The sequence below is a fragment of the Xylocopa sonorina genome, chromosome 3, assembly GCF_050948175.1.
Source record: "Xylocopa sonorina isolate GNS202 chromosome 3, iyXylSono1_principal, whole genome shotgun sequence".
NCBI lineage: Eukaryota > Metazoa > Arthropoda > Insecta > Hymenoptera > Apidae > Xylocopa > Xylocopa sonorina.
Genome location: NC_135195.1, coordinates 7248134 through 7275563, shown reverse-complemented (window position 1 = coordinate 7275563; position 27430 = coordinate 7248134). Strand labels below are relative to the sequence as shown.

The 27430-nt window shown below is 43.5% G+C and overlaps 1 protein-coding gene across 8 annotated transcripts in view; it reads right to left on the bottom strand.

Moving 5' to 3' along the window:
* The window catches only part of Babo (TGF-beta receptor type-1 babo), a 43017-nt gene that overhangs the window by 6020 nt on the left and 9567 nt on the right, over positions 1-27430 (bottom strand). For 2 of the 8 annotated variants that reach the window (XM_076892465.1, XM_076892466.1), the window contains exons 3-4: positions 22804-22918; positions 5988-6199 (exon numbers count right to left, since the gene is read on the bottom strand). In XM_076892465.1, coding sequence (XP_076748580.1) covers positions 5988-6199; positions 22804-22918 — 327 coding nt within the window. Of the gene's footprint in view, positions 1-5987; positions 6200-11148; positions 11301-18518; positions 18677-20230; positions 20431-22803; positions 22919-27430 lie in introns of those variants that run through there. The other 6 variants (XM_076892469.1, XM_076892470.1, XM_076892468.1 and 3 more) reach the window with 6 other exon arrangements.

The window sequence follows — 27430 nt, the reverse complement described above, 5'->3', positions numbered from 1 at the left end:
AATAAACGCTTTCGAATAGAATTTTCAATCAAACGATGGCCCTCGCCCCGAACGTCGAATCGATTAATCACGTTCGAATCGAATTTTGGAGTGCGATCGAACTTCGTGCCGGGCAATTGTTGCTTCGATATCGTGTTTCAAATCGAGCCATTACTTTCGCAATCAAATTTTCCAGCGAGAGGGGAGAGATACGCCTTCGTAACCAATTCCAATTCCATCCTCCGAGCAAACTTCTGGAACGGATGAATCGTTCGCGGATCGAAGTTTAAAAGAAATTCGATCGGTTCAAGGAGCGAACGCAGATCGGGCATCCACGACGTGGTCTTCGGTTATTTCGTGGCAGAGCTAGGAAAATTGGAGAAATCATGGGAACGGGCTGGCTGGCTCCGCCGCGAGAAACAAATACCCGTGGAATCGAATCGATCAAGAGTCTCGCGTCCGCGCAAGAACCATCCATCTAGCAATTTCACGATAAGCCACCAAATTGATTCCCACGGTGGTGTTCGATGAGATGACGGGTAACGATGAGACGGACGAGTCACAGGTGAATGATTGTGCGTCCCGATGAAGATTGTCGAGGAAACCTCGGATACGCGCGTACCTAGCTGGATACTATGCTGGACGCGGAATGTTAATGCGCGATCGCGCGTCACCACGCTTCGATCGGCTATGACACGCGCCATGCAGTTTCTCGACGTTGAAGGAAGCTGACGACTTCACGCGTGAAACGCATCGTGAACACGTGGATCATTGTATCGTCGAACGTAAACGTGATTCATTAAGAACCCCGCGATTCATTAAGAAACGTAGTAAACGGTGATTTCTGTTGTCGAAATTTACCGCATGCTTCGTATATATTTCTCGTTTCTTTTCTTCGTAACGAATTTCTTCGACGAACGTAAAGAACCAATTTCATTTCACACCGTCAAAGTGCACAGAGACAAGCTGTTCCTTTTCTTTCATCCTGAAGTTCTGTCTAAACAGCGAGATCGACGGGCAAATCCGCGGCTTATATCATCGTTTTCAATTGATCAGTCGTTTTAAAACAGTTAAGCGATAACGTTGAAAAAGTGAAGCTCGTTACCAACGTTATTAACAGGCGTACCGAAACATAATCGTCGCAGTGAAAACGCGCATCAATATCTGGCTGCCTCTCCCCCGGATTTACCAGAGCCCGTATAATCGATGGATACTGCTTTCGATACGTTCCATCATCCCTCCGTCAATACCGCGCGAATACGCCTCGTTACACCGTACAACGCATCGTGCTGTCGTCCATTTTATTCGGGCTGTGCCGCCCCGTCTCGCATCGACGTCCTCCGCGCTCGATTTTCATACGACTATTACGCTTGTGCCTCGCGAACGTTCGCCAATAATCGTTTGTCGACCATATCTTCTTCTTCGATTCGCGATATTTTTACTAGCCGCACGCTTCTCTCCAAATTTTCTTTTCCTTTCTTTCTATTATTACGAAGCATGAGAAATGTTATTTCAAGTTAGAGACAGTGACGATTGGACGATCGTGCCACGCGTCCATGTCGAACCTCTGCCACTGTGCGTAGCAATGGACGCTCGAAAGAAACGCTTGTCTCTGCTCCGCATATCATCGCGCTCTAATTTTCGAAATACATGTGCATACAAAAGTAATCTCTCTCTTGTAACTGACGCTAAATATTCAGACTAATAATAAATGGTGAACGCTTTTCCAACGATAAGAAACGAGGTCGCTCAAACTCGAAATACACGTACGATTAAAATAATAACAGCTGCATTGAAACATTTCTACGTAGCCCCGATTCGAAACGACTCGACGGAGATAAGTGTGCGACAAGCTGGAGACGATTCCTCCGTCTCGTTGATAACACGTTTTTACAACGCCGTTTCCGTAATAAGAGTCTATGCTCGACGTATCTGGCGACGTATCGTCGCTCGTATCGCGAGCAAGCGAAAAGATGTTCCGCGTTTACGTCGAACAGTCTCCTCGGTATTTTCAATTTCTCCCTGAACGACGCGGTTCGACGCCTTAGAGAAACACCAGGGAAACGTAGAAACGCCGGGACGAAATAATTTCTAACGAGCCGCGCGAATCACTGGTGTCAGTGATTTCGAATCGTGACGAGCGTGCTTTCTAATCCGCCTAGAAAGTATCACAAGCGCAAATATTCGTACGAAAAGGTTTCATCCGCGACTTGAACACATTCGAAATCGACCACGCGACACACATAGCAGATCGTTCGCCCGATTTATAGTCAGCGTTCCTCCTAAATGCTAACCAAAGGTTTTAGGCGATTTTACGACCAACACGATTTTACCATCTACGATACTCCTCGAGAAACGAAAGTGATCTGTGGTTTATTAAATTTATATGCTACGCGTGTCGTGTTGTACGATATCGGAACGACTATCTACTACGAATTCAATTATATTCAGAGAGGAAACACATTCTGCTCGACGCAAAGGTTGCGTTCGGTTTAGTTAATTATATACGAATCCAGACTGCGCGTCATGGTTATAATCAGATTCAGACGTCGAATGCGTTAAGTCGCTCGAGTAACGAGAAATCGATGAGACGAAATCGTGAGGAACGCGAAATTTCAGCCGTTCTGGTTTATCGTTCGATTGGTAACTCGGTTATCTGGAAGTTCGCAAGAAGCTTGGCGCGGAAAAAATCGTAAAAGCAAGCCGGATGAATTTTTTCGCGCGATGTCGCGAGCGTGAAAGACGCGCGGGGATACGATCGAGCAAACGAAAACGTTGATGGCCGATTTTACGTAACGGCTCGCTGTTCGCCGGGACATCTTTTAATCGGGTAACTGGCGCGAACATGACGCACGAAAAATATGTGTCACGGCTCTTGTCGCTTCAGTCGACACGCGATTCATTTCCGTTCGTTGAAAGTATCTTCCTGTGTTTTATTTCCCTTTCTATTATTTTCTCTCTCTCCGGCGTGCGCCTCGTTACATCGAACGAGGCACGTTGAATCGAGGCGAAGTGGAAAAAAATGGTTAAAGATAAATTACTGAACGGAATGGATCAAGTCTGAATGAAATACGACGTATGCCATTCTGTTAATCGTAGAAACGAGAAGACGACGACTTCTCCTTTCCATAGAAACTTTCCGGCTCCAGAATAGAAATTAAACTCTAACTTAGAAATCAAAATAGAAGGAACATACGGGGAACGATAAAATCGGAGAAACTATGCGAAGAGTCGCACTCACGACCATAAATCCCGCGGGAATTTTTTTAGTCGCGCGCTCTGCGACGATCGTACAGCACCGTGACACGTAATTTCCTTCGCGTCTCGCGAGGACCTCGAGAGAGGAGTGCCCGTTTTCTTCGACGCTTGAATGGAGGCTGTCTGGAACGGGGGTCGAGTCGCGCGCGAGCACGATTGCCCGCGAAATGGCCGCGGAACGGCCTGCGTCCTCGGTTTTATCGGTGTTCCGAGCCACGTCTGAATGGGGAGTGCCGATTACCGGTACGCGGCCGCGTAAATTCGCCGTTATCTTATCCGGATACGGGTGTTACAAGCCGTATATTATCGTCGCGCGGAGAGCCCCGATCATTTCGCGAAACAGATACGTGACGATACAGAATCTGCGCCTGTTGATTGTGACATCACCCCGGGTAACCAAGTGTCCATCGCGAGATCGCGCGGCACTTCCCGATATGGTTAAGAACGCGCGAGGCGATCCTCCATTACGGGTCCTCCGCATGGCGCACCCCCTTGCACGCCGCGAGTAACAAGTGTATTTCGTGCTTCTGGCTTATTAACGCCTCGAACGTCGCGTCGTCTGTGTCTGAATGACTCATAAACGACCGTCGATGGATGGCTGTCCTGTTCGAGCAGTTTTCCTTCGGAAATATAAGCCATAAAGTAATAACGATGGTGTTTATAGAACGCGTTTTCTACGAAATCCTGTTTCTTCGATGTACCGAGTTAGGTGGAAGGGGTTAACGTTGATGTGAAATGCGTTGATTTGTGTTTCTCCAAGGTGTTAGTAACTGATATCCTTCGATCAGATTATAATTTGCTTAGGAGACACTTTCTAACGTTAGTTAATTTGTATTTAATGAACCAGAAGCTGCGAAAACAAGTTTGAGATACGAAAATTTCTTAATAATTATATTCTTCCCCAAATTCCGTGAAAGACCAATTTTCGAACGTAGTCGGGAAGGTACGATATACGTCAGGGTACCTAAAATGGAGATAAGAAAAAGAACACGGTCGACGCCGCAATTATTATTGCACAGCCCGTATCTCGTACGGTCGATATTCGCGGAGTCCGAAATTGGCGGATAATGAATTAAAAAAGGGCTCGGCGCGGATAAATCACGCGACACGTTCGAGCGAGATGGCCCCGCGGTGTTATCGCGATGTAAACGGTACGTATGAACGGGTTGTGCAATGGAACAGCAGGCTGGTTCGCACAATGGCGGTGTAAAATATCGAATTTCGAACGGTGCACGCGAACAGTTTCAACGACAACAGAAACCAGGGGATGGAAATGAACGAATCACGGTGTCTCTCGCGGTCGCTGCATTATGTCAGCTCGGTGAAGAAGCGGAGGACGGATGAACAAAGACAACGTGTACAAAGCACGTAACAGAGAGTAACGTATGTGTGTACATGTGTGTAACAAAGATGATCGCCCAGACAATTCACAAAAAGCATCGAAAGTCGATGATCAAAAGCCCGAGATTCCTTTCTCTTTTGTTTCTTTATTTTTATTATTTTATCAACTCTTTTTCTCTTATCGCACGCGTATTTCCAAGGTCGTCGTTTATTGCGAACTATTCACTATATTCGCTCTGTTTTCTTGATTAATTTTACATGAAAAATATCGGACGAATTGCATGCAGAAATTAATTCGAAAGCGGAATTAAATCGATATGCATTAGTTCCGTTCGGTGTTTTCCTTGTTTACGATGCTGCAAGTGCTGCATTTCCATTCGCGATTTTATTGACACGAGCGTTTAGCCACGCAAACAGACACCACGTGAAATTAAATGAGACTCGACTATTCCATCGTAAATTGAACGTTGTACTTCCTTCGGTTTCGGTTCTGTCTACTAATTTCAATATTTGCCTGTTAAAAAGTTCAGCCGGTGGATTTATCCCGATGCCATTCGCAGGATTCCACGCGAAGGAACGCGACTGTGTTTTCCTGTTGCGAGGAGCTCGATAGAATCTCGAGTGTTTGTCGAACAGCTGCCTCTCTAACAAACTTCGCAAACAAAGTTAAAAAGGAAGAGTTAACTCATTTTTCTTCCACCACGGCTAGCAAACGTAGCTCGACTCTTGACACGTTGAGGTCTTGCAAATTGTTTGGCAAACAGCCAGATATCTATCGCAACGGATGGAAATTTGCAAGTTTCTCTGATTCGATGTATTATCCTGATAATCGGTGTTTCAAATGATTTTTGTTAATCAAATATTTCAAATGAACACGTTACCACCTTTGTTAACAATTTTGTTCAAAATCTAAACGATTCAATCTGTAAAGTACAACGTTTTTTACGTTTAACTTAGAAGAAAGTACAACATTCGTTACGAAGAACGTTTAACTATTCTTTTATAAAAACTACTTATCTAACAAATAGAATAACTATGGTTATTACTTTCTAAAAAGCTCGAGCACAATTGAGACGTGGAAATGAGAACAAGAAGCTACTAACAGATCGAAACAGTGCTCGGCTACACGACAAAAACCAAGATACTCGGTTCGAAATATATTTTACCCGAAAGTAAAAATTCAAATCGAACTCATCGTCACACCGACCAACCGCTAAATTAATGTCAATCTTCTAACTTATTCTTCTCTTCTAACGCTGATCTTCACCGAGCTCTCACTGTCGCATCCTCGATTTGCAACCGAATGAAATCGATCAGCGACAACCGAATCCGCGTCCGCGAAATCGCACAGTTTTCTCGTCTGATACCGAGCGACCTTGGAATCGAGCTATGATACGCGGAGATTGTACCTCGTTCGAGGTAATCGGCGAGTCGAAAATATGGCCCACCTCCGGAATCATCGTTAGGGGTTAAAATGGGCCTTAGGTCGCGATTGCAGAAGTCGGCGTGGTCGCAGCAGGCGACCACGTATTCCATGTCACCTGGACCGCGTAGCGTGCTATTCGTGTTGCACCAGACCGAGTAGTCGGGCGCCGGGAAGAAGCGCACCTTATCGTAACACCTGAGAACAATTTACATGACTTCCGGACCAGAATATTGACAGTACCTTCGGACAGAAGGGGGACAAACGGTGGCCACGTGCGCACACTTCCGACGACACACTCTTGTACCATTGGATTCGATTCGATCCGGTCGTAGCAACGCGGGAACTTGCGACGTGTATGTCTGCTGAAAAACAGCTCTATCCACCCAATTAATTTTGTACTTTGACGCTCTACAAATATTCCATACTGTTCTTCTCATTTCTCAAATTCTATACAACAATCGTGCAATAGCGAAGTCTGCTGTGATTATTCGCAAACCAGGAAGACTTCAATAAATGGAGCTGTTTCTCGTACACCAGGCCCACGCGCCATTGTTAAGCATTCGCGTCGATACGAGAGAATCTCGTCTACCAGTTGTACATCACTTTGGATTCTAATTTCTGCTCGGATTTTATGCAACTAATTTTATAGTACATTGTTAGTAACGGTACCTCGTTGAACCAGGCGTGTGGCCATTTTTTCCTCGGTTCTGTTCACGGGCGATCAATTACGTTCCGGAAATAAATGAACGTCATCTCACACGTACGAGTATTACAAATAAATTACAGACGCGGGGCACCGCTGGTCGGCGCTTTTTCCCCTCGTCTCTTCTTTTTCCGCCCTTCTCGGCCCTCGTCCTCTTCAACTTCAACTTTGTTGGCCAAGTGATAAATTACTCTTATTACGAGGTTATAAATTCGCAAGGGCACACTAGCCACCGAGATAAGTTCGAGAATTAATCATTAATAACTCGCGATCAGGCAATAATTCACGCGCATCTTTTTCTCCTGGCAATTAGACCCTCGAGGGGCTGTTACTGCCGCGTTGTTACCTCGAGCACTTTGCGAATGTGTCGTTGCGCGCAAAACTCCTCTTACTTCCACTCCTTTTGGACAGTTTTGATCAAAGAGGGGAAGAAAGAGATCAATTATATGCTACAATCGAGATGCGCGTAATTCTTGAAAAAAAAAACTTATAAACGGGTTCGCTTTCTAACACGCCTCCATTTTCGTGAACACACGCTCAACGAAGTACCGTTCAATCGTAAGTGACTCACATATTGATTGCAAAAGAGCGAAAAAAAAAGGTGTACTCGAAGCACTCGAAGTCGCAGATACTAGGTGTACATTGACCAGCGTAGATAATAGTTATTTTAGAAATTTCTAAGAGGAGAACAGCACACAAGTTACGCATGTATGTACAATATTTGACAAGCTGCGAGGGACAGGTAGTTAAGATCAATTCCCCATTAAAATCAAGAACAACAGAGAAGTAATTCGTTGGTTGTATATTCAAAGTTAATTACTTTTCCGTTCCATTCGCGTGATATCTACGTACAGACAATTTCACGACAGCAAAGGTACTTGGAACGATTAAATAGAAGGCCGTGCAGAAATGGAAGTAACAACAGCTGCTACGGATCGAACCGACTGAAAAAAAAAACGAAGCGTGGGTGCAAGATTCTTGTATTTCGCGCAAAGCACGGCTTAAAGGCCATTTTCGTTGCGAATAATTTCAGTCGAGCGAGTTAACCCAACGCATCGAAGCATCAATCCGCGTTTCTGGCCATTAAACGACATATAGACACACTGCGACTTAAATGGTCAAACACAGTACGTATGTGAACTGCAATTATCGATAATGCGACACGTACAACGCGGCAAATAAGTTTGCGGATCGAACGAATGAATTTCAGATACTTCCAATGATAATAGCGTATGCTTCTCGTATCTTACACCGACCCTTCGAACTTTAACACTAATTGTCGACGATTTTTAGAAAAGACAATTATCATACAACCACTAGATTTTTCTACAGAGTGTTAAGTTTAAGGACATACAGTAGTCACCGAGAGAAGTAAAAATGTCTAACCAACGCGAGTCCTCTATAGAAGGAAATCTCTCGATACAACGCGAACTTTTGCATTTACCAATTTTTTATACCAGAATCTCCTCGCAATAAATCGAACGTATACGGAGGAATTGATTTAGAAGCACATTAGGTCAAGATACTAGATCGAACTATGATCCATAGATAAGTTGAACATTTAAAAACACGATGATTTATGCTACATTGCGTTCATTAAGTAATCTTAGTAGATATTAGCAAGAACCTTCCGTTGGAAACCTTGAACTGCTGTAATTAGTCTATGTACAGTTGATATACTGCGAAGAGATTCGCGATATCAAAAGTTCATAAATACAAATTGATCTTGTACGAACAGATCTGCCTTTGGTAGCCACGCTGATCAGACATTTTTTTACCATTCTCAATAAATCTCACAAGTCTTCAAAGACTTGGATCCTTCTTTAATATCCTGCGTACGAAAGGATCGAATTAAGGGAAAAGTGGCATTGAGAAGGGGTGCGAATTTAAATTACACTATATCTTTTCCGTTTCTAACAGAAAATGGAGGAAAATATGTACAAAAGGCGTCCCTTTCGCAAGGGCCAGTTTACCAATGCCACTACGTACGTATCTACTTTCGTTAGAGAGTGCAGAGAGGAGAGACATGGCAACATGCTACCGGTGCTTTCCAAGTTCACTCGGGAGGACTTCCGGTCCCCATCGAGTATTGGCAAGCGGAAAGATACAAGAGGAGAGTACCTCGAAGTAACTAGAACCTCCATAGGTGGCAAATATTTTCATACTGTTTCTCAACTTTCACCGATCATCTGTACACGTATTAATCAAACTTTCCGTTGAATTAAAAAAAAAAGGAAAAAACTAGCAAGATTTAATAAAGTTAACGAAAGTATCGGTATTTAATTTTTGACCAACAGTGCTGTAGTAAAAAGTGTAGGATAGAAGAAAGACAAGAGCGTGGACAGAAGAAAAGCTAACTAAAAATGTTCGTCTATAAGCGTAATTTAAAACTGTTCAGAGATAAGAACAGGATGTCTCAGTCGTCTTCGTGTAACAATTTTTAGCAAAGACCAAAACTAAAACGGATTAGTAAGAAATCCGAGAACGCTTTGTCAAAAATTCGTGAAAGGAAGTATAACATATCGAAAAGAAGTTCAAAATTCTTTCCCTCCCGACTCACATCTTCGTTAGAACTTCTGAGCAAAGAGTCAACGGATTGCCTTCGTACGTGTACCCATTTTGGTTTAATTCTTGGCTGAGAAATATACCGACATCTGTACACCTCTGGCATATCCTGCGTATTACGGGGAAAATACGTACGTACTAACAGCGGCGAGCAAAAATCCACGAAGGGCCACGAGCGGGCTGCTAACAATAAGTATCGCGCTTCCGGGCGCGCGGAACGGAAGTCGGGCTGTTCGCGTGAGCGTGGCTTCGCCGGGAATGACGAGGGAACGTCCGCGCGGCCGCGGTTGTGGCGTCGCGACGCGAAAGGGTGGTACGAGGTGACACGGTCCAGTATATTGTGCTTTATCGGTCGCGACGAGCGCGGAATGTGAAAGAGAGAAACGCGAATCCGTGTGCAACTAGCGCGTTATGCAGCGTGCATGGAACGCGCGCGATGATGCCTCTCTACACGCGCAGGGGTACGTGTGCACGCGACCTACGTTGCATCCTGAAATTCCCTTCTCCAATAGAGAAATTTCGGTGCGATTCGATATGCTTGAATTTACTTTGTTTCTCAATTATGGAATAATTGCTTGTAGGATTAATTTTTTTTCTGTGCGAACAGTTTTTAAATATCGTATGGGATGAACGATTCGAATATCTCTTGTATTTTCCATGAATTCCATACGACATTTGTCACTGAAATGATTCAGATACAAGGTTAAAGTTTGTTAAATTCAGACATATCTTAATACCCTACCACGTTCTCCATTCGCTACACGTGAATCTAGACGTGGATAATACTTACGCTGGGCACGATAGAAAAAAAAAAAGAAACAGTCTGAACGCGAGTCAACGGGTTGGTGACGGTATGTGCTCGAAAGAGGCGCGTAAAGTACATACGTAAGTACATAGCGTACCATTGATCTAAAGGCTGACAAAGTGCACAATTCTGCGTATAAATAAAAATAATAAAAAAAAAGAGAATAATTGCGATCAGCAGGTTTAATTGGCATAGCAAATACACAGCGCAATCTGAAACAGGAAGTAACAATTTAAGGGGATGTCTGTCGTCGAATTAAAAAATGCTATTTCGTGGGACTGTAACTCTTTCTTAAACACCTCTGAATGAATTTAAAATAATATTTACTAATTGCAAAAGCACATTTATATTTTCAGAAAGCTTTACTCTTTCTTCCCTTTCACTTTAACGAGTATTGTGTACCCTTAAATTGCTCGATCAATTTCCAGATGATTGTGTACACATTTGTGAACAATGAAATAATATACGGGCGGTTACATCGTCAACGTTCATTATTGCTGCTGCGTACACATTATATAACAACATAATAACCGTGACGATGGCGGGCGGGAAAGTAAGAGAAATAGATTGAATAGGCACGAGCTATGATGCGATACAGCCGAAGGGCACCGAGCGTTCGCGGAGCGAGGAATAATTGCGCCGGATTGAATCGGTAATGATAGAATAATCACATCGAAGGGAAGCATCGGTGGAAAAACGCGGAGTCAACAGCATGAAAATTTAATTGCTACTTTAATTAGCAAGATGCTATCCGACATTGCTACATACACGTACCTACACATAAGCGTGGGTATGTAGATAAATAAATAAATAAATAGATAAATCACTGTTCCTGGTTCGAATGAAAACCAGGATCTGCGGTACGAGAGTGGTAATTGAAAGACAGAAGTAGAATGAGAATAAAATTAATGTAAAAATAATAATAAAGCTAGTGGAAGGTAAGAGAAACGTCGAGGTTTAAGTAAAAGTAGTATTAAGTAGTAAATAAAAAAGATAGAGTAATAGTGAGCTGCAGCAAAAAGCCTGAGCCACCTGCAGAGTTTTCGCTACTTCCAGGTTGTTGGACTATACCTTTCTTGCTAGGGTGCAGCTGAGGTTTCAGATCCCGATTGCAAAAATCCTCTTTGCAGCACTCGATGACGAAGGTCGTGTTTCGCGAGTCGCTCGTCATGCAGAAGATGAGCGGCTCGGGCTGCGACGACGACAGCTGTTTATGCACGCACCTTCAAAGCCGAGTTTGCACCAGTTTCAGAATACAAAAAAAAAAGAGAGAGAGGGAGACAACACCAACGTGTGTAACACCGTCGGTGAGGGGGTGGGTGGTCGTGCTTTTGGATCGCGGCTGGGGGACACGCGGGGTTACTCCGGATGACGGGTATCAGGGGTGGCATTAAAAAGGACACGCACGCGTGTACGTTACTTCCAAGGGAATCCGCGTTTTATTCAACGACAGAACGATAAAATGACATCGAACACGTCTGTTTTCTTCTTTCTCTAGTTTCGTTCTGTTTCACTATTTTCTATGGTAAATGGAAATAGTGAGCGTAATTTCGTAGGATTAGATAAATTGGCAGCAACGTGGCAGAAACGAGGAAACTTCAAACATAACAAGTTTGTTATTCCAGTTGATAAGCTAAGATTTGAGATTGCATAACAATGAAGCTACAAAATAACGTCGCCGATATCGGCATTTATTGATACGTAACGCTGGCCGAAAGCGTGACGATGTGGGAAACAATAATTTGGACGTGTTAAGATTTGGAAAAGTGTAGCATGTCTGATAGTCCGCGATAAAGCACGCGTAAATAATCATAAAAAATTCGAGAAATCTTTAAGCAGCCAAAGTTCACTATCTAAACTATGAAACCTACGAATGCTCCGTTTCCTTGTTTCTCTTATATCAATTCTGTTAGGTCGTAACATATGAAATGTCCGGTTAAATGTTGTGCTGTCTTTTTAATACGTTGCAATTTGCTCTGATAGCGATCTTGCACACAGATTTAAATATAATCCATCATCCTTTCGTTTCATATTTGAAGTGATATTCAATTTACTTGAATGGAATCTTCATTCACTACGCAAAAGTGAAGTCATCTGTACACCATCACTCTCATATATTCAAAGATCCTACCATACCTAATATTGTATTAAAATATTATAATCGAAGCACAGCGATTTATCAGTAAACATACTTCTGCTGAGATTCCACAAATATTTGATCGGTAATATCATATGTTACAACCAAGTCGATTAAATCCGTCAAATACCATGCATTAACACTAAAAAAACTGAAATGACACAAGTATATCGCAAACTTGATCGTCGTACCGCAATAATGTTCTCGTATCCTTCACGCTCGATCGAGACTCGATCGTTCCGTGGTAACGTGACTCGTATACCCGCGAATCTCCACGAGACGAGCAAGCGAGCAACCATACAGACGAAGCGAAACTTGTAGCCGTATTACTCTCGTAATTATGCACCTGTACGAGTTGCTCGTTCGCCTCTAGACGGTACCACGGAAATCGGCGTCGTCGCCGCGAAAAGGACGCCCCTTCGAGCGGCACGATCGGCGATCGTCTCGCGCCACTCTTGAACCAGGTGGATGCTGGCGCGAATCGGCTCGCTAAACAAACTTCAGCAAACGCACGAAGAAAAAAAAAGGAAAAACTAGAAAGGAGAAAAGAGCAAGAAACTCAAACCGGAAAGGAGTTGTTAAAAATCGAATCCAAAAAAATTAAAAACAGGGAAGAAGAGAGAGAAAAAAAAACTGTTCAACACCGTGCAACTCAACACTCGTTTGCGATACCTGACAGTGGGGGTAGCCAGTTGTAGCAGATCGTTGTTCCTAAAACCCCTTTATTTCTCTAGCGATGTCCGTCGAGCGTACAGGGAGGAAACAGTAAAAAAGAAAGGAAGAAGAAATAGAGAAAAAAAGATATAACAGAAAAACAGTTAAACGCTCCATTGAAAGGTGTGCGATGCCTTTGGCTATCCTTTTTTTTAACCGCGTCTGCTCGAGTCTCTGATTTATTCGTCCGTTAATTGATCTCGGAAGAATGGAGGGAGACCTCGACGAGGAGAGACTCCTCCGTTCGCCGAGCCAAAGCTGAAGTTCGGCTGGATTAAAGCAGGCACAGTGTAACAAAATGTAACTCGAAACACACCAAAAAAATTGGGATAAAAACTAAGTTAAGAACAGAGAGAAAACTAGTAGGAGGCAAAAGAGATGAGAAAAATAAAGTAGAGAGAGGGTAGTTAGGAGGCAAACGATCATTGTCATCATCGTCATCACGGATGCAGTGAGGTGTTAGTGGAGGTCGTTCAAAAACTGGAATCCAACGAAATTCAATTCAAATTTTCACAGAAAATAAAATTCAAATGAAAACACGGGATACGTGGAGCGAGGGTGGAAGTCAGTTTGGGATGAAACGCGCGAACGTGCGAAGATCGCGAGGAGTCGCGAAACGAGCACCAAGGTGATCCACAACGAGCGGTAATTCGAACGCGCGGTCCCGCGATCACGTACTCGCGAAACGATGAACAAAATCGCGGATGATCGGATCTGCTCCATATTTATTTGCTCTATGCTCGTTTGTGTTTTATCTTTCCTTTTACTCGCCCTATATCGTTTGACTCTTATGTAAATGGTAACGCTCCAGTTTACAAGAGATTCACCGCGTTAATCGAGTTACATTCTACCCTGCGAGGAGAGAAATAAATTGCTCGGAAACCGCTTAACGCGCGTAGTAACAGAAATGCTCGATTAAGCCAGGTTCGATTGATTAATCGGAGAAGGTATCGGTCAGGAACAAGGCCAGATCGAGCGTATGAAATATTTCTACCATTCGACCTCTCGTGTCCCATCGAATATAAACCAGTATCTGTATCGTTTCGGCGACCGTGAGTCTACCCTTGAAATGGGATTGAATGTATCCACTTGAATCGAGCGCCAAGGGATTCGCGTCCGATCGATGATCGATTAGACACGAAAAACGGTACAATGGTCTGAGGAGAGCGTGCCACGTAAAAGGCTACGAATAAGAAGAAAAAGGGCTAGGAAAATTGGATATAAAGGAGAGGTATGGAGAGAGGAAGAGAGAGAGGAAGGCGAATTCCAATAATTAGCCGCGTTTTTATAGGGCAGAAAATTCAGATCGATCCTTCTGACTCTCGCATGCTTGAATTTCACGCGCGTATGCGCCGCCAAGTGGATAACGATCCACTGGAATCAGTTAACTACACCGCAAGGCCAAAGAAAATTTCTCTTTTTTTTCGATTTCAATTCGCTCCACTAATGAACACGGATGCTCGCGATACTTGTTGCTATTAAAGCAACGGGTGTGCGAAGTAACGCGGCTATCGCCAGGTTTGGCAATTTAAACACTGTTAAGTGTTAAAGGGGTAATCTTTATCTGGCTAACGTTTTACGTAGACACCGATTTCGCGATTCCTTTCTAATCTACCTGTTTCGGTCGCTGCAACGTTATGTAGCAATTAATTTAGCACGATAATGGACGTGATAAGGGAGGATCGCGTGAGCTAATTGCAATTACGGTAGAAAAGAAAGATTTAATTGAATTACGTTACCGTATAATATATAACATAATCTCCCGAATCCATTAATGCGCTTTTAACGGAGTTTCTGTTATCCACGTCCAATTGAGGGTACCTACGTATCGACGAATTATGTCACGTCACATCATTCGTTCGGATCAAACGCGACACGTGCTCCGATCTATCTTCTTAACGTTTACGCAAATCTGTTACACGTGTAAATATGCCAGTAAAATATTTTTGCATTTATTATTTCTTCCCAAGTTTTCGATACGTTAGCCGCACGATGTTAAAAGAAAAATCGAATCAAACCACGATTAAACTCGCTTCTGATAAATGGAAACAAGAAAAATAGCAAGCAGCGAGAGTATTATCCTAATAGCGCTCACGTTAATACCAATGGATACGAGAATTATTATAGGAAACCAATGGGGTTGCGTAATCCGTTTTCATCGAGGAGCTGTTAACGATCTCATCGATCCGATGAATATTCATGTCGAAAAGAACTAACGAACTAAACAAACAGCAAGAATCTCCTTTCTCTCTCTGGCTTGCGAAAGCAACCAAGGCCACGAGAGGAACAAACTCATCATCGAACAACGTTCCGTTTTCACCTTCCTCTCTCTCTCTCTCTCTCTCTCTCTCTCCTCTCCGGATGCGCGTAACACGTCGTTACGTGCAGTTTACCCTCCGTAACCATAGCTTCGCGCGTTCGCACCTGCTACAGACGAACCGCGAGCGTGTAGATACACGCGAGAGCGGAACGCGGACGGAATCGCGAACATTTTGCGTCACAGTCCAAACACCGTACCCGTGTTCCCTCCGTTCACGCGTTGCTTTCACCTCCGCGAACGGTTCCCACCCGAAAAACGACCTCGCGGATATTTCTGAAGCCCCTCGAACCGACACGGACGAAACGTTTCGCTAACAGCCGATCCGTCCCGAACGGATCTGCGAACTGTCTATCTTGGCGCAGTTTTTAACTCGCCCGTACCGTGGACCAGTATATTTTCGTACAAATTCCAGGGCAAGTTTGAACCATCCTTTGGTCCCCAAGATACGGACGTTAATTAGAGAATATCCGAAGAGCAAGAACGGAACTTTCCCTTGTCCCAGCTGGCATGGACCACCGATGGCCCGCGTGGCACTTGGACGCGTTAAAAAGGTGCACCAGGGCCAGCTGTGCAAAGTTCGACCCGCGATAGAGGGAACACGGCCCGCGCTAAGCCGCGTATCCTGTATGCTTCACGCTATCTGAACGGCGAGCGTTAACAAACGTAAAATATGAAGCACGAGAGCCAACAGAAGAGAGAGAGAGAGAGAGAGAGAGGGTTCGAGTGGTCCCCGAGAGGAAGAGCGGTATTTTTGCACGGTGAAATTTTAATCGGGCGCAGACGCTGCGGCTGGTCGAACACGCGAGAGGAAATTAGAAAGAGCGAAGAAGAAACGCGATACGGATGGACGAGGAAAAGACGAGGCTGAAGGGAAAGAGGAAGTACGGATGCTACGATATATACCCGACTACCGTAAGGAATGCAGTTAATGATCTCGTTAGGAAGTTTGTTATTACGCCTATTTTCACGGTTAGCTGTAAGGAGAGGAACGCGCGCACGAGTTCGCGAGCGGTTTCTAGCGAGCGTGGGCGGTCGTATGTAGATGAGCGGTCGAATGGAAAAATATTTTCCGCGAAACTGCTTCGTCCTGATAACAGGACTAACGAGATAGGAGGGGATCAATTTGAAAACGACTGATACCAATATATATCTACTTTTAGTTTAGGAAATCGATTTCCATCGAGTCGACGTGTCCTACTAATGCAATAACTTTGTAAAATCGTCCAATTCGGACCTGAAATGATATCAATAGAAAGTCGATTCGCATCGAAAAAGTCAATTTTGCAGCGATCCTTCTCGAACCGATCCCAAGATAGAAATAAAATGGTTGCCAGCGTTTGCGGTTGAAGAAAGAGGATCGGTTAAAAGAGCAAATTACAGTGAAAGTCATAAACGACCAAGTAATTCGCCGTAAAATCGAACCTCTGCAGCTGGTTTGGAAAGTTCTGCCCGTTTTTCCGTCGATTCTGAAATCTCTATTTTTAAAACTCTCGAACCGCTTCCTCTGCTTCCGTTTGATTACGGCATCGCGATCTCGTAAGAAACATTTTTAAACATTCTCCGAATACCCGTCAATACGTGTACCACGTATTTTACGGCTTCTCTTTTCCAGCTTTTAATAAACCAACGATCGAATCAATTTTTACTGGCGTACCCCTCGAAAGAATTTACAATCCAGCCGTGTATGCCTTTATTTGAACCTTTATTATCAACCCTTAAATTTTACGTCTTTTTCTAGTATTTTGAACGGATTTCTCGCGATTAAAATAACCCACCACTGATACTCGACAGTTGACGCTAACGAAAACTAGATTGCAGCTCCAAAGAGCACACATAACGCAATAGAAAGTTCTGCTTCGCTAAACTTTCTTCTAATGACGTAGCGTCAACCAATTAGAAGACTCTGAGGCAACTCGATTCCACCAAACCCCGCGTACAAGTGAATCCCGACCCATTAACATAAACAGGAAACACGTTCAGCAACATACATTTCCACGTAGCTACATCGAAATCAATGTCTCGACTCGATACAGAGCGGCGTGTACACGTCGTAAAAGGCGCGCTTGATAACGGCAACAATTATTAAACCAGGTATTTAACATATCGAAACAGCCGACGCGATTACGTTAGAACAAACAATGAACCATAAACAATAAACCGTCCGTCACCCCTTCGTGTCGAAACGAGCAGAATTCCCATTCCAGCCGAGCCGAAACAATAGCTCGATAATCACGCGAAACGCCGCGCGAGGAGTTCGATCTCCCCTCGAACGTGGCGCGCGTTCGTTCAGGGATAGCGCGAAACAAGACCGAGGGAAAAACGCGGGACGAAGCGATGGGATCGGGGTTACGCGACGGGGTGTATTTTTCGCCGATCGGCAAACCACACCCAAAACGAGCATTACGCGAATCATTTTGCAATTTCGCACCGCTGCATCGATTTATAAAACTCGCGAGGACTCTGCGCACGCCCGACGGGGTTGGGATACACCTGCCCGCGTCTCGTTTCCTCGCGTTTCAACCCCCCGCGGGCCACACGATAAACAGGTATTCTCACGCGACGAAACTGCGATTTTATTGCCGCGGTTTCCCGCGAACGATCGCGCGATATGTTAACGCGACGAAAGAGCACGGAGAAACGAAAGGGTTGGGTGGAGGTAAGTAGGGACGACAGAAAGAAACAAAAGAGATTAGAGTGGAAACAAAAGGCGCGTACAGTACTGCGCATAAGTCTTTGACCGTGTACCAGGGGAACGTTTCGTTCGACGAAATGGCTGAAAACCGTTTCATCGAGAGAAATAGTCAATTCATAATTCATATAACTGAGAACGTCGAGGTACATTTTCGTTTTCCCTTCTTTCCTGGCTTGTTCTGAACCAGGACCGCGTTCTGTGCTTAATATCTAGGTCACGAATTCCAATTATTGCAAGATTTAACAAAATTCGTGAACCAGATGCAATCGAACCAAGTCGTGAAACTTGTTAAAAAATTGTAAATATCACGTTTCAAAGCTAGATTAGACATAGACGAGTAGAGCGTGTCAACTCGATGTTAGCGACTGGAGGAAAAATATCTCTGTGCGTACGTATTGACGCTCTGCTATCGTGCTGGTCTCGTATTGGTAAGATAAGCGCGTTGGAAAATGGCCCAATTGATAATAGCACAAGTTAATCGGCCTTGAAAGTCCAGTGACACAGATGGCTTAAAGACTTTTGCCCAGTAGTGTAGGCGGGAAGGTTGCTGCGCCGCTGGAAAACAGCGAAAAGAATACCTGAAGATAATTCAGGCGAGTCGAGAGATAGTAAGACCGGTTTTAAATTCTCGTTGCAGTAGTCTTTATCGCAGCAAAGGGTGGACCAATAGATGCCCGGCTTACTGTTGCAGAACTGCGGACTTTCCACCGGTAACCAATGCTCTCGGTCGAGGCACCTTTCACAACATCACAATGGCCACGTTTAGTCAGAACGGCTCGTTCCACCGGCGACGTATCACCCACGCGTGATTTACCCGCTCCTCCCTCGACCGAACTAATTCTCTCAGGCATTTCGCGCGCAATCAAATTCGACTTTTACGCGCTACGTAGCAATCACGCGTCCCGTTGCCCCGTCCCGAAGGGAGATCGCTGGGTTTGGACAGTCGGATCGGCAGTGAAAGTAATTTCGTGCCATTTTCCGTGATGATACGAGAATACTTCTTTTTTTTGGGGGGGAGGGATGGAGGAGTGTGAATAGTGACGTAGCACGAAGTTCGTTAAGGTTTGTTTGAGAGAACGAATCGTTTGGTGATCTTGGATGGGGAGGCTGACTGACGATTGTTGGAAATTTCCTTTGAATAACGTTCGGTATACAAAGGACTGCTAAAGATAAATGTTAACCGAGAAGAATAGAAATTTCACAGTGAAAATGGATACGAAATTGTTGTATAGAAAATGAAAGTACCTTCGTGCCGATCCAATAGAGTTAAGAGCGTCGCGTGATGGGGAGAATGAGACGTTTCGAAAATTAAACGGACACGACTGTAACAGGGGCTCGTGAAGTGAATCGGTAAGTGCGACCGGTTTGGAAAAAAAGGAGAGCAAAGTGGAACGAAAATTGAATGCGATCCACGGATCAGCCTGCGTCACTTTGTAATCATCATTCGATAGCAGGAAATTGTCTCGTGCCGCTTTCACGTCTCGACCGATCAAATAATCTCGGTCGTGCTATTTTCGATACGATCTCCGGCTGAATTATCCGAATTATCCGTCTGGCGGATTAAACATTTAGGCCCCCGTCCGCACGTCTGCTACCTCAGACTGTCGCGTACCGTCTCGCTCGATTTCGTCTAATTTCGAAACTGTGTATCGCGACACATCAAAATCATCCAGAAGTACGTACGTTCTACGATTCTCCTCTGCTATCGCTCAGCTGATTTACCAAAAGCAAACACGCTTCGCTCTATTCGATAAAAAATAAAGATCCTAGGTACGTGATCTCGCGCGATTTTTATCCAGAGATATGGTTACTCTCCGCTTATTTCGTTCGTGCAAGCTGTGTCCGCGTAAGTTTTCAATCCTTGAAATAGAGACAGACATAACGATATGTGACTTAGGAGCTACACACTCGTAAGGAATATAAATCGGATTATAGGGGATTCAAATATATTTGAAACGAAAGTTATGCTGGATCGTATGGTCTCGGTTTGAAGGATGAAGAAAACGTACGAACGTAGAAAACGTGATCGATACGTTATAATTCAGCTGAAGATATTAATATTTTTGTAAACAAGCCGAAAAAGATAATGGAATCTTTACTACCTCGCACCCCACATGGTGGTCGGTCTTATCGCGAAGTAATTAAAATTTAATCATTCAAAAGCAATAAATCTTCGATAACTTCAAAGTGTTACGTCGCTTGCATAAATTAAATAAGTTATTGGCTGTGAAAATCAGTTGGACAAGGGAAGATATAAAAAAAGATTACAACGTAAGAACGTATGACTCACCCTAACACTCGTTACGCGAGTACTTCGTATACCACCCTCGAACAATCGTACGAGCGGTAATGTATTCAAAGTCGATGCAAATTCCCTTCGTTTAATTTATTGCTATTTACATGGACCGAAACAACTGTATGCAATGTGAAGATTTAGAAGGTGTTAACCATTTTAAACTGATACCCGACACTTTTGACGACTCGAAAGGATTTACTCGTCTCTCATTTGAAGCTGCATCAAATTTTATGAACATTCTTGCAATGTATTACCCATTATAGATTTAAAGGAGGAAATATTCATATCACGTTTTTTTTAATACCTTCGACTATCGCAAAGCTAATATTAGTTCATCCGGTGCATCGTTCAAGCCACGATAAATACTTTTACGTCTCCGCCAAACGAATAATTTTCATCTATAATAAAGAAAGTTTCTTTGCATACAGAATCAAAGACCTGTATTCATTCGATTATTTTCCCACTTTTACGCCGCTAGCAACGCGAACCGTCGAGATCCTCTATTCAATTACATCGGAATCTTTTTATTCGTCGCGACAAAAACGGAATCGATTAACGACGTCTACCGCCGAAGGGATACGACAGAAAGTTTCGAATAAACAACAGTTGCAGAGAGCAGTTGAAATTGTAAATGACACAAGTGCCAGAGAAGATAAAAAATGATTCTTATAGAGCAAAACGATGCAGAACGATATTTTCCCATTTATTTTCTTCTTAAATCTCCAAAGAAACAAATGATAAACGCTGAAAGTTCATAACGTTCAAACGATAAGCAATGTGTACACAAATGGCAAAACGAATAAACTCACGTTCATCGATCACCATGAATATCGTTACTTTTGGCACCTACAGTTACTCACATTTATATTCGAGCCCCAATTGTCCCACTACACCCTCCCCTCCATTAAATCAAATTTGTAAACTGCTTCGATATTTACGCGATGCCTCGTTTTACTTCGTTCCTGTCCAATATTTGAACAGCAATACAAGGAACGATTAATTTGCTTTCGCAGTACGAACAACTGCCCAAGCATTAATGCGAATAACTGTGCGTCGTTCACAATTACAACTTCTCGACTGCTCTACTGAACAGAGCTCGTTTATCTTTATATCTGTCGATGAACATCTCTAATGCAAAATTTGTGGCTACCCCCACGCGTAAATCGAAAACGAAGAGACGATCGAATAAATCAGCTGGAATATGACTGGTGGGTGCTATGGGTGTCCTCGCGGAATCTCCCGATTTCTGTTTCGCACATGGCGGAGGAGAATTAACGCGTATGCACGAGGAATACGGCACACGAAACGTTACCAACGCGACCACCAGCCGACAACAATAATTCGTTTCCGTCGAAACTGCCGAAACAGGCGCTAATCATGCCTCGCAAGGGCCAACTGAAAAAAGAACGGCCTAAACGTTCCTGGAAACTGCTACGACTGGGGGAGAATCGATCGGTAATGGAACGGGGACCGTTGTTCGACTTCCTTTCGCGTTGAACGCGATCGAACACGGCCATTGAATTAGAACTGACCGAACACCTGAATTATTTAGACACTCGAAACACGACCGGCTGAGAAAATTCAATGTTTCTCATTTAAACATGCCTGAATATTAAAATAATATTTTTAATTTAAATGCATCGAATCTTCCAATAAAACTGACAATCCAACCGGTTACTGTCTGCCACAACGGTATAATTCAGTGAACGTGTAATTGATTAAACCTTCAGACGCGAACTCCAATTTTCCGTATAACAGTATCCGAAGAGTTCTAATTCAGGCAATTTTCAAGACGAATCCGTTACGTGGAACACGATAAAAATGAGCGTAATTTAGAACGACGATTATGCAAGAACGATAATCAGTATCTGGCATATATTTTTATACGTTTCACGAACGATGCGTTCAAAGGAGAGGCGCGATGATAAGAACGAGTATCACCGCTACACTGACAACCGCTCGTTACTTCTGTCGATGATTTATCCCCTAATAACGTCCGATTAACGCTGAAATTAAGTTGAAACATCACTTTTGCCGGATCCTCGAATCGGGGAGCGGACTAATCGCTTCCTCGTTACAATAATCGCGGGCAGATGTTGCCTCTGTTTCAGATAACACAATTACACGAAACAAATGTTGTTTCGCTTTCGCAAATGCGTAAAACCGATACCCATTACCGTTCGTTGACCGTTTATATCGTTCCTCCTGTAACACGCTATAATTTACCGTTTCTACGATAATTATTAGCCGCCGCATTACGAAGTAGAAAAGCCGATCGTTAATCGAGCCACGTTCAACTACGTAAACGGTGTTCGAAATAATTTCAGGTAACACTCGACGCGATACAAACGTGTAATCGAATCGTGATCACCGAAATATTGACGGGTGACGTGACCGAGCAGTTGCTCTAATTATCGATTTAAATCGAAATCGTAAGCCTCGAAAAAATTAGCCGATCGCATGAGAAATTGAAAACGACGAATCAACAATTAAGAGACTCTTCTTTTTTTTCTTTGGTCAGTGAAGAATAATAATTGTTGCTCTGAATGCGCATGCAAATACGTTACCTCCTAGCATACGTGATCCCATCGTTCTCCAAGCTGGTGCTAGCAAAACAGTAGCCATCGGTTTCGCAAGTGTGATTGGTGTCGGTGCAAATGTCGCAGTGACACTTCAACTTTCCTGAAAAATAAAGAAAACCCGCATGTAATTCAGTGAAGTGCCATCGAAGTCACTCGACGTACAAGACGCGCTCAGAATTAGTTTTATTCGGTGGCAATCTCTGAGTGCGATCGATATCGAGCTTGATAATTCGGTTTCCGCTGTTTCCCGATAACTTTTTCCATCGTCAGAACTGGCTCGTGCTGTGTCATCGCGTATCACTTGAAATTCTTCAGATAAAAGATGGTATTACCGTTTAGCTTGTATCAAAAATATATTTCTACAAGTACCAGCGAAACCATAAGGTAATTAAATTGTGACACCAAAGTTGCGTTAAAGTTTTACGCTCAGAATGCAACCGTTATAAATGGCAATAAAATAAGTAACGCTAAATATCTCGATTAATAGTTTTTGCCAAATTCGTGCCGCATTTCGATTCAACCCTCCCATCAGCCACTTACGTAGCGCGCGAGCCTTAAATTAAAAGATCATCGCGCTATTCGAGAAGTTTCGTTACACATTATGATCCTCTGGCAACAACCACGTGAACAAAATGTATTTGCGTAACTGATTAAACGAACTGGCTTAATCGAACCCGAACTGTGAAGCAATATTCCAGGTAATAGGTTCAGCGAGGTGGAAAAAAAGCGTGGCTCGGTGCAACGCGACTCGGCAAGAAAAATGATGGCAACATTATTTCTTTGGCGATTTATCACGCGCTTGATGACGCACGCCATTTCGATCATAACATATTTTTTGCACCGACCTGGCCAGACTTAAGTGGAGATAGCAGCGGACCAAGTCCACGATTAGCGATGTCGAGGACTTTTTCCTTTCGGACTTCCACGTATCCTTTTAATTAACATTTAATATACCTGGAGATCGAATGTTAGTTGATCACGGCAATATGCCGACAAATACTCAAGTTCTAAACTCTACAGAGTACTGGCTAATTTTGCTGCTGAAAGGCTATAAACCTATATACGGGTTTTAGAAATTTTCAATTTTCTATATCTCTATGTAGTTGACCGCTGTGTTTATGTTACGGAAAGTATTTGGAGCTTGAAGGATTAAAAAAAGTGTAATAAAATTTCAAATGAAAATCTCATTCTCACAAAGTATGCGTACACGAATAATAAAAGCTCATGAGCATACGCGACAGATTTTCAAAGACATATTCCTGAAATTTTATTACTCTAGATCTTCGTCCCACTTTGGTGTTCAGAATGACCACTAGAAATCTTTTCTAGGATCAACAGATTATCTAGTATACCTCGAAACATCCCCTATTTCATCCTTCTTGCCGTTGCTCCAAGATACAAGAACACGCTTACAATAAAATGCGGCCAAATCAGATTTGAATCACTCGTTATCGTACGTATCAACTCATTTTGAGACGAAATCCGAAGCAACCGCGACGAGATACAAATTCAAAGCGGATTCTCCAACACAGCGGAATTCCGTAATCTACACTTTCGCCTCGTTTCGTTCTCCGTTATCACAAGCTTCTTACATAACGCAGCCACTAACAGCGCGTACGCTCCGAGATAGCTCGCTTTTAGGCAAATTTGATCGCGATAAGTCGACGAGGAGGAAAGTCAGACGCGAATTAGAATTAAAATTCGAATAAAATTCAACGAGATCGAGGTACGCTCGTTGGATAGAATTAACCTTCGGAGGACGAAAGAATTTGGAAACTGACCACTTTACGCGAGCTAATCCTTACAAGCATAGTCTCAGTCGCATTTAAAAAAAAAAAAAAGGAAATAAAGAACAATTTAAATTAAAAAACGCTTCACCTATAAATTAGATCAAGCTCATCCCCGTTTGATCCAAAATTCACTAATTCCATCGAACGAGTCGCTGCAGCGATTTATTTCTTATTAATTACTTAATTCAACCCAAAAGCTGTAGTAGTGCTTCCTCGTATTCTTAGTCGCAAAAATAATCGTATATGGCTCATACCTCGAAAACAAACTTTGTATTCGTCTCTCCGCATTATAAGTGACAATACAATTTCCGTCGATTTGATCGTTATTCAAAATGAATAATACATCACGAATAAATCGACAGCAGTTGTTCTCGCCATTTGAAATGCAGGATGAACGCGTACGTATGAAAAGCATTTCGAAAAACTGAACGACAAACAATAGAGGGAGGGTGTACGCAGAATGCTTTAAATTAAAGAAGAAAGGAAGGGAATTAGAAGCAGGCTCGGTTCACGGAAACGATTCGACGCGTAATATTTCTCCGTCAGTCGGGCACGAGGGTGGAGACGGTTTCGGAGGCGGTTGCACGAGTTGACGAAACGAGTTTAATTCAAGTCATTAGCGCACGCCCACATCGAATGGGTCTCGCGGGTCCAAGAAGACCCACCTCGTTCGTTCGCCGCACGGACAGGCCACGAGAACCCGGGGAAAATATCTGTACAGGGATTCGCCGTATGCTCGGGGGCCCATAAAGCGTTTTTTGCGTGCCCACGGAGTCCGCAGCGGGCCCTTCCTGCGATCAGATTCGTACGGAACCAGCTCTAGCCGAGGATTTTTAATCCTTTCGTTTCGGGGCTCGAGCCAGCGGTGCCCGTGAGAGCAGTTTTTGCTCGCCCCTCCGGGGATATGAGAAGAACGCGGCGATGCATTGTTAGTATAACACACGGTGCATTAAGTAATTATATATAGGTATCGCGGAGGATTGATGGTGGATTAATTGGTAATTTATAAAGCCGGAGGAGTTTGTTGCAGAGCGATTCTCGTGGGAAATTTCGGGGGGAGATGCTCGTTTCTTTCGTTCCAAGTTGAACCGGGCAAACGTTCTTGGTACACGTTGCACCTCGGTGTAATTAACGGAAAAACAACGCGAAGATTCTGATCAAACGAGATCGATGTACTTTGGTACAGATTAATATCTTTTTTCTACTCTTGCGTTCGACGTTTGCTCTTTAATATCAATTTGTTCGTGTAATACGGAGGCATTTACAGTTTTCTTTTTTATTTGAAGAAGCAAAACAGATCGGTAAAAAGTTCTGTTGAAACTGTTGAACGTGACAATATTTATCTAAACCATTTGCATCGCGATGCAAATTACTGGAATCGCACAAAATTCCACTTTGTCCCACTAAGAGAACGATGCATGCTAAAAATGGCATTTGAAGAACGAACGCTGTAAAAATATCTGATTGCAATGGTAACGAATCGAATTCGCAATGTTGCTTTCGTTTCACCCCTGTTGGACACACCATTCGACGACGAATCGCTTCTAATATCCACAGTTCGAACCGTCCACCCTAGAAAACCGGTCAGAAAAGAGCCGTAACGTAACACGTTGCCGTTTAATTGTCCGCAGTTGGTTTACCGTCGAAGCTAAACGTACCACAGCAAGGATTAAGATGACATTGTTTCACGTACACGGCATTGTTCGATGTAGTATACCGGGTACAGATCAAAGTTAGGCCACGGTTACGGCGAACTTTACTCACGAACGGGTTTTGCGGATGGAGAGAGAAAGAGAGAGAAATAGAGAAGGATGGATTGCGCTATACAAACCCGACGTGGCGGGAGCAACTATAATCAAGTTGAACGACGAACGGGTAACAAAACGTCAACGAAACGAGAGTTTCGTCCGTACGTGGTGATATTAAACGCTCGTGTTCAACACCGTTCTGCATAATTTCGCGTCGCATCGAACTACCTGCGCGCACAATACCCTATTCAAAGAGAGGATAGTGTATTCCAGAGCGAACACTTTCGAATCATTTTTCGAGCATTCCTTTTTGCAGCATTAAATGATACATAACAGATACGCCAGGATCGCGTGACATTTAGAGATCATTCGGAGGGCCATTATGCTTTAGAATGTACATATGCGAACAACAGACCATATAAATAGGCCATTCTAAATTCCACGTGCGGAAAATTTCGTGAAAAGACCTAGCAGTACTCGGGGAAGCCGTTAAAGTTTGCTTAAAGAGAAACATAGTAGCTCATTACTCTATCGGCATTATGTAAGTCAGCGTTTGACCCCGGTAAGTCTTGGTAATGAAGGTCCATTATTCCACTCCAAGAAATTATAGCATCACGAAGCACAGAGCAGACAAATCGTACGCGACAAACTACTCTGTTATCCTGAAAAACTTATCCGTATCTACCCACTAATATCGAATCGCTTGCGAAACAAGCAAACCAACGGAATCTCTTCGAGTTGTGAAGTTTTTTCGAGTACCTAGACCTTCGTCACCGCACGACTACGCGTCAAGGCATAGAACCGAGGAGTAAACGGAGAAACGGCGAACAAGAGATCCGAATCACGGCAGTTTAGCATTACCATGGGACACGGGGCTGGCAACCGGAGCCAGGACAGAGGTTGGCCAATCCCTCGACGGTATTTCCCTATCAATTACCTTCCGGAGATTATCTTCGGAGGAATTGTCGGGCAAGCAATAACGCCGTAACGCGAGCCCGTTCGCCGTGTAATTTATTCGATAGCGGTGATCCGTGATTGGCCCCGTAGCCATCGCGCGATTTGTATTTAGACCTA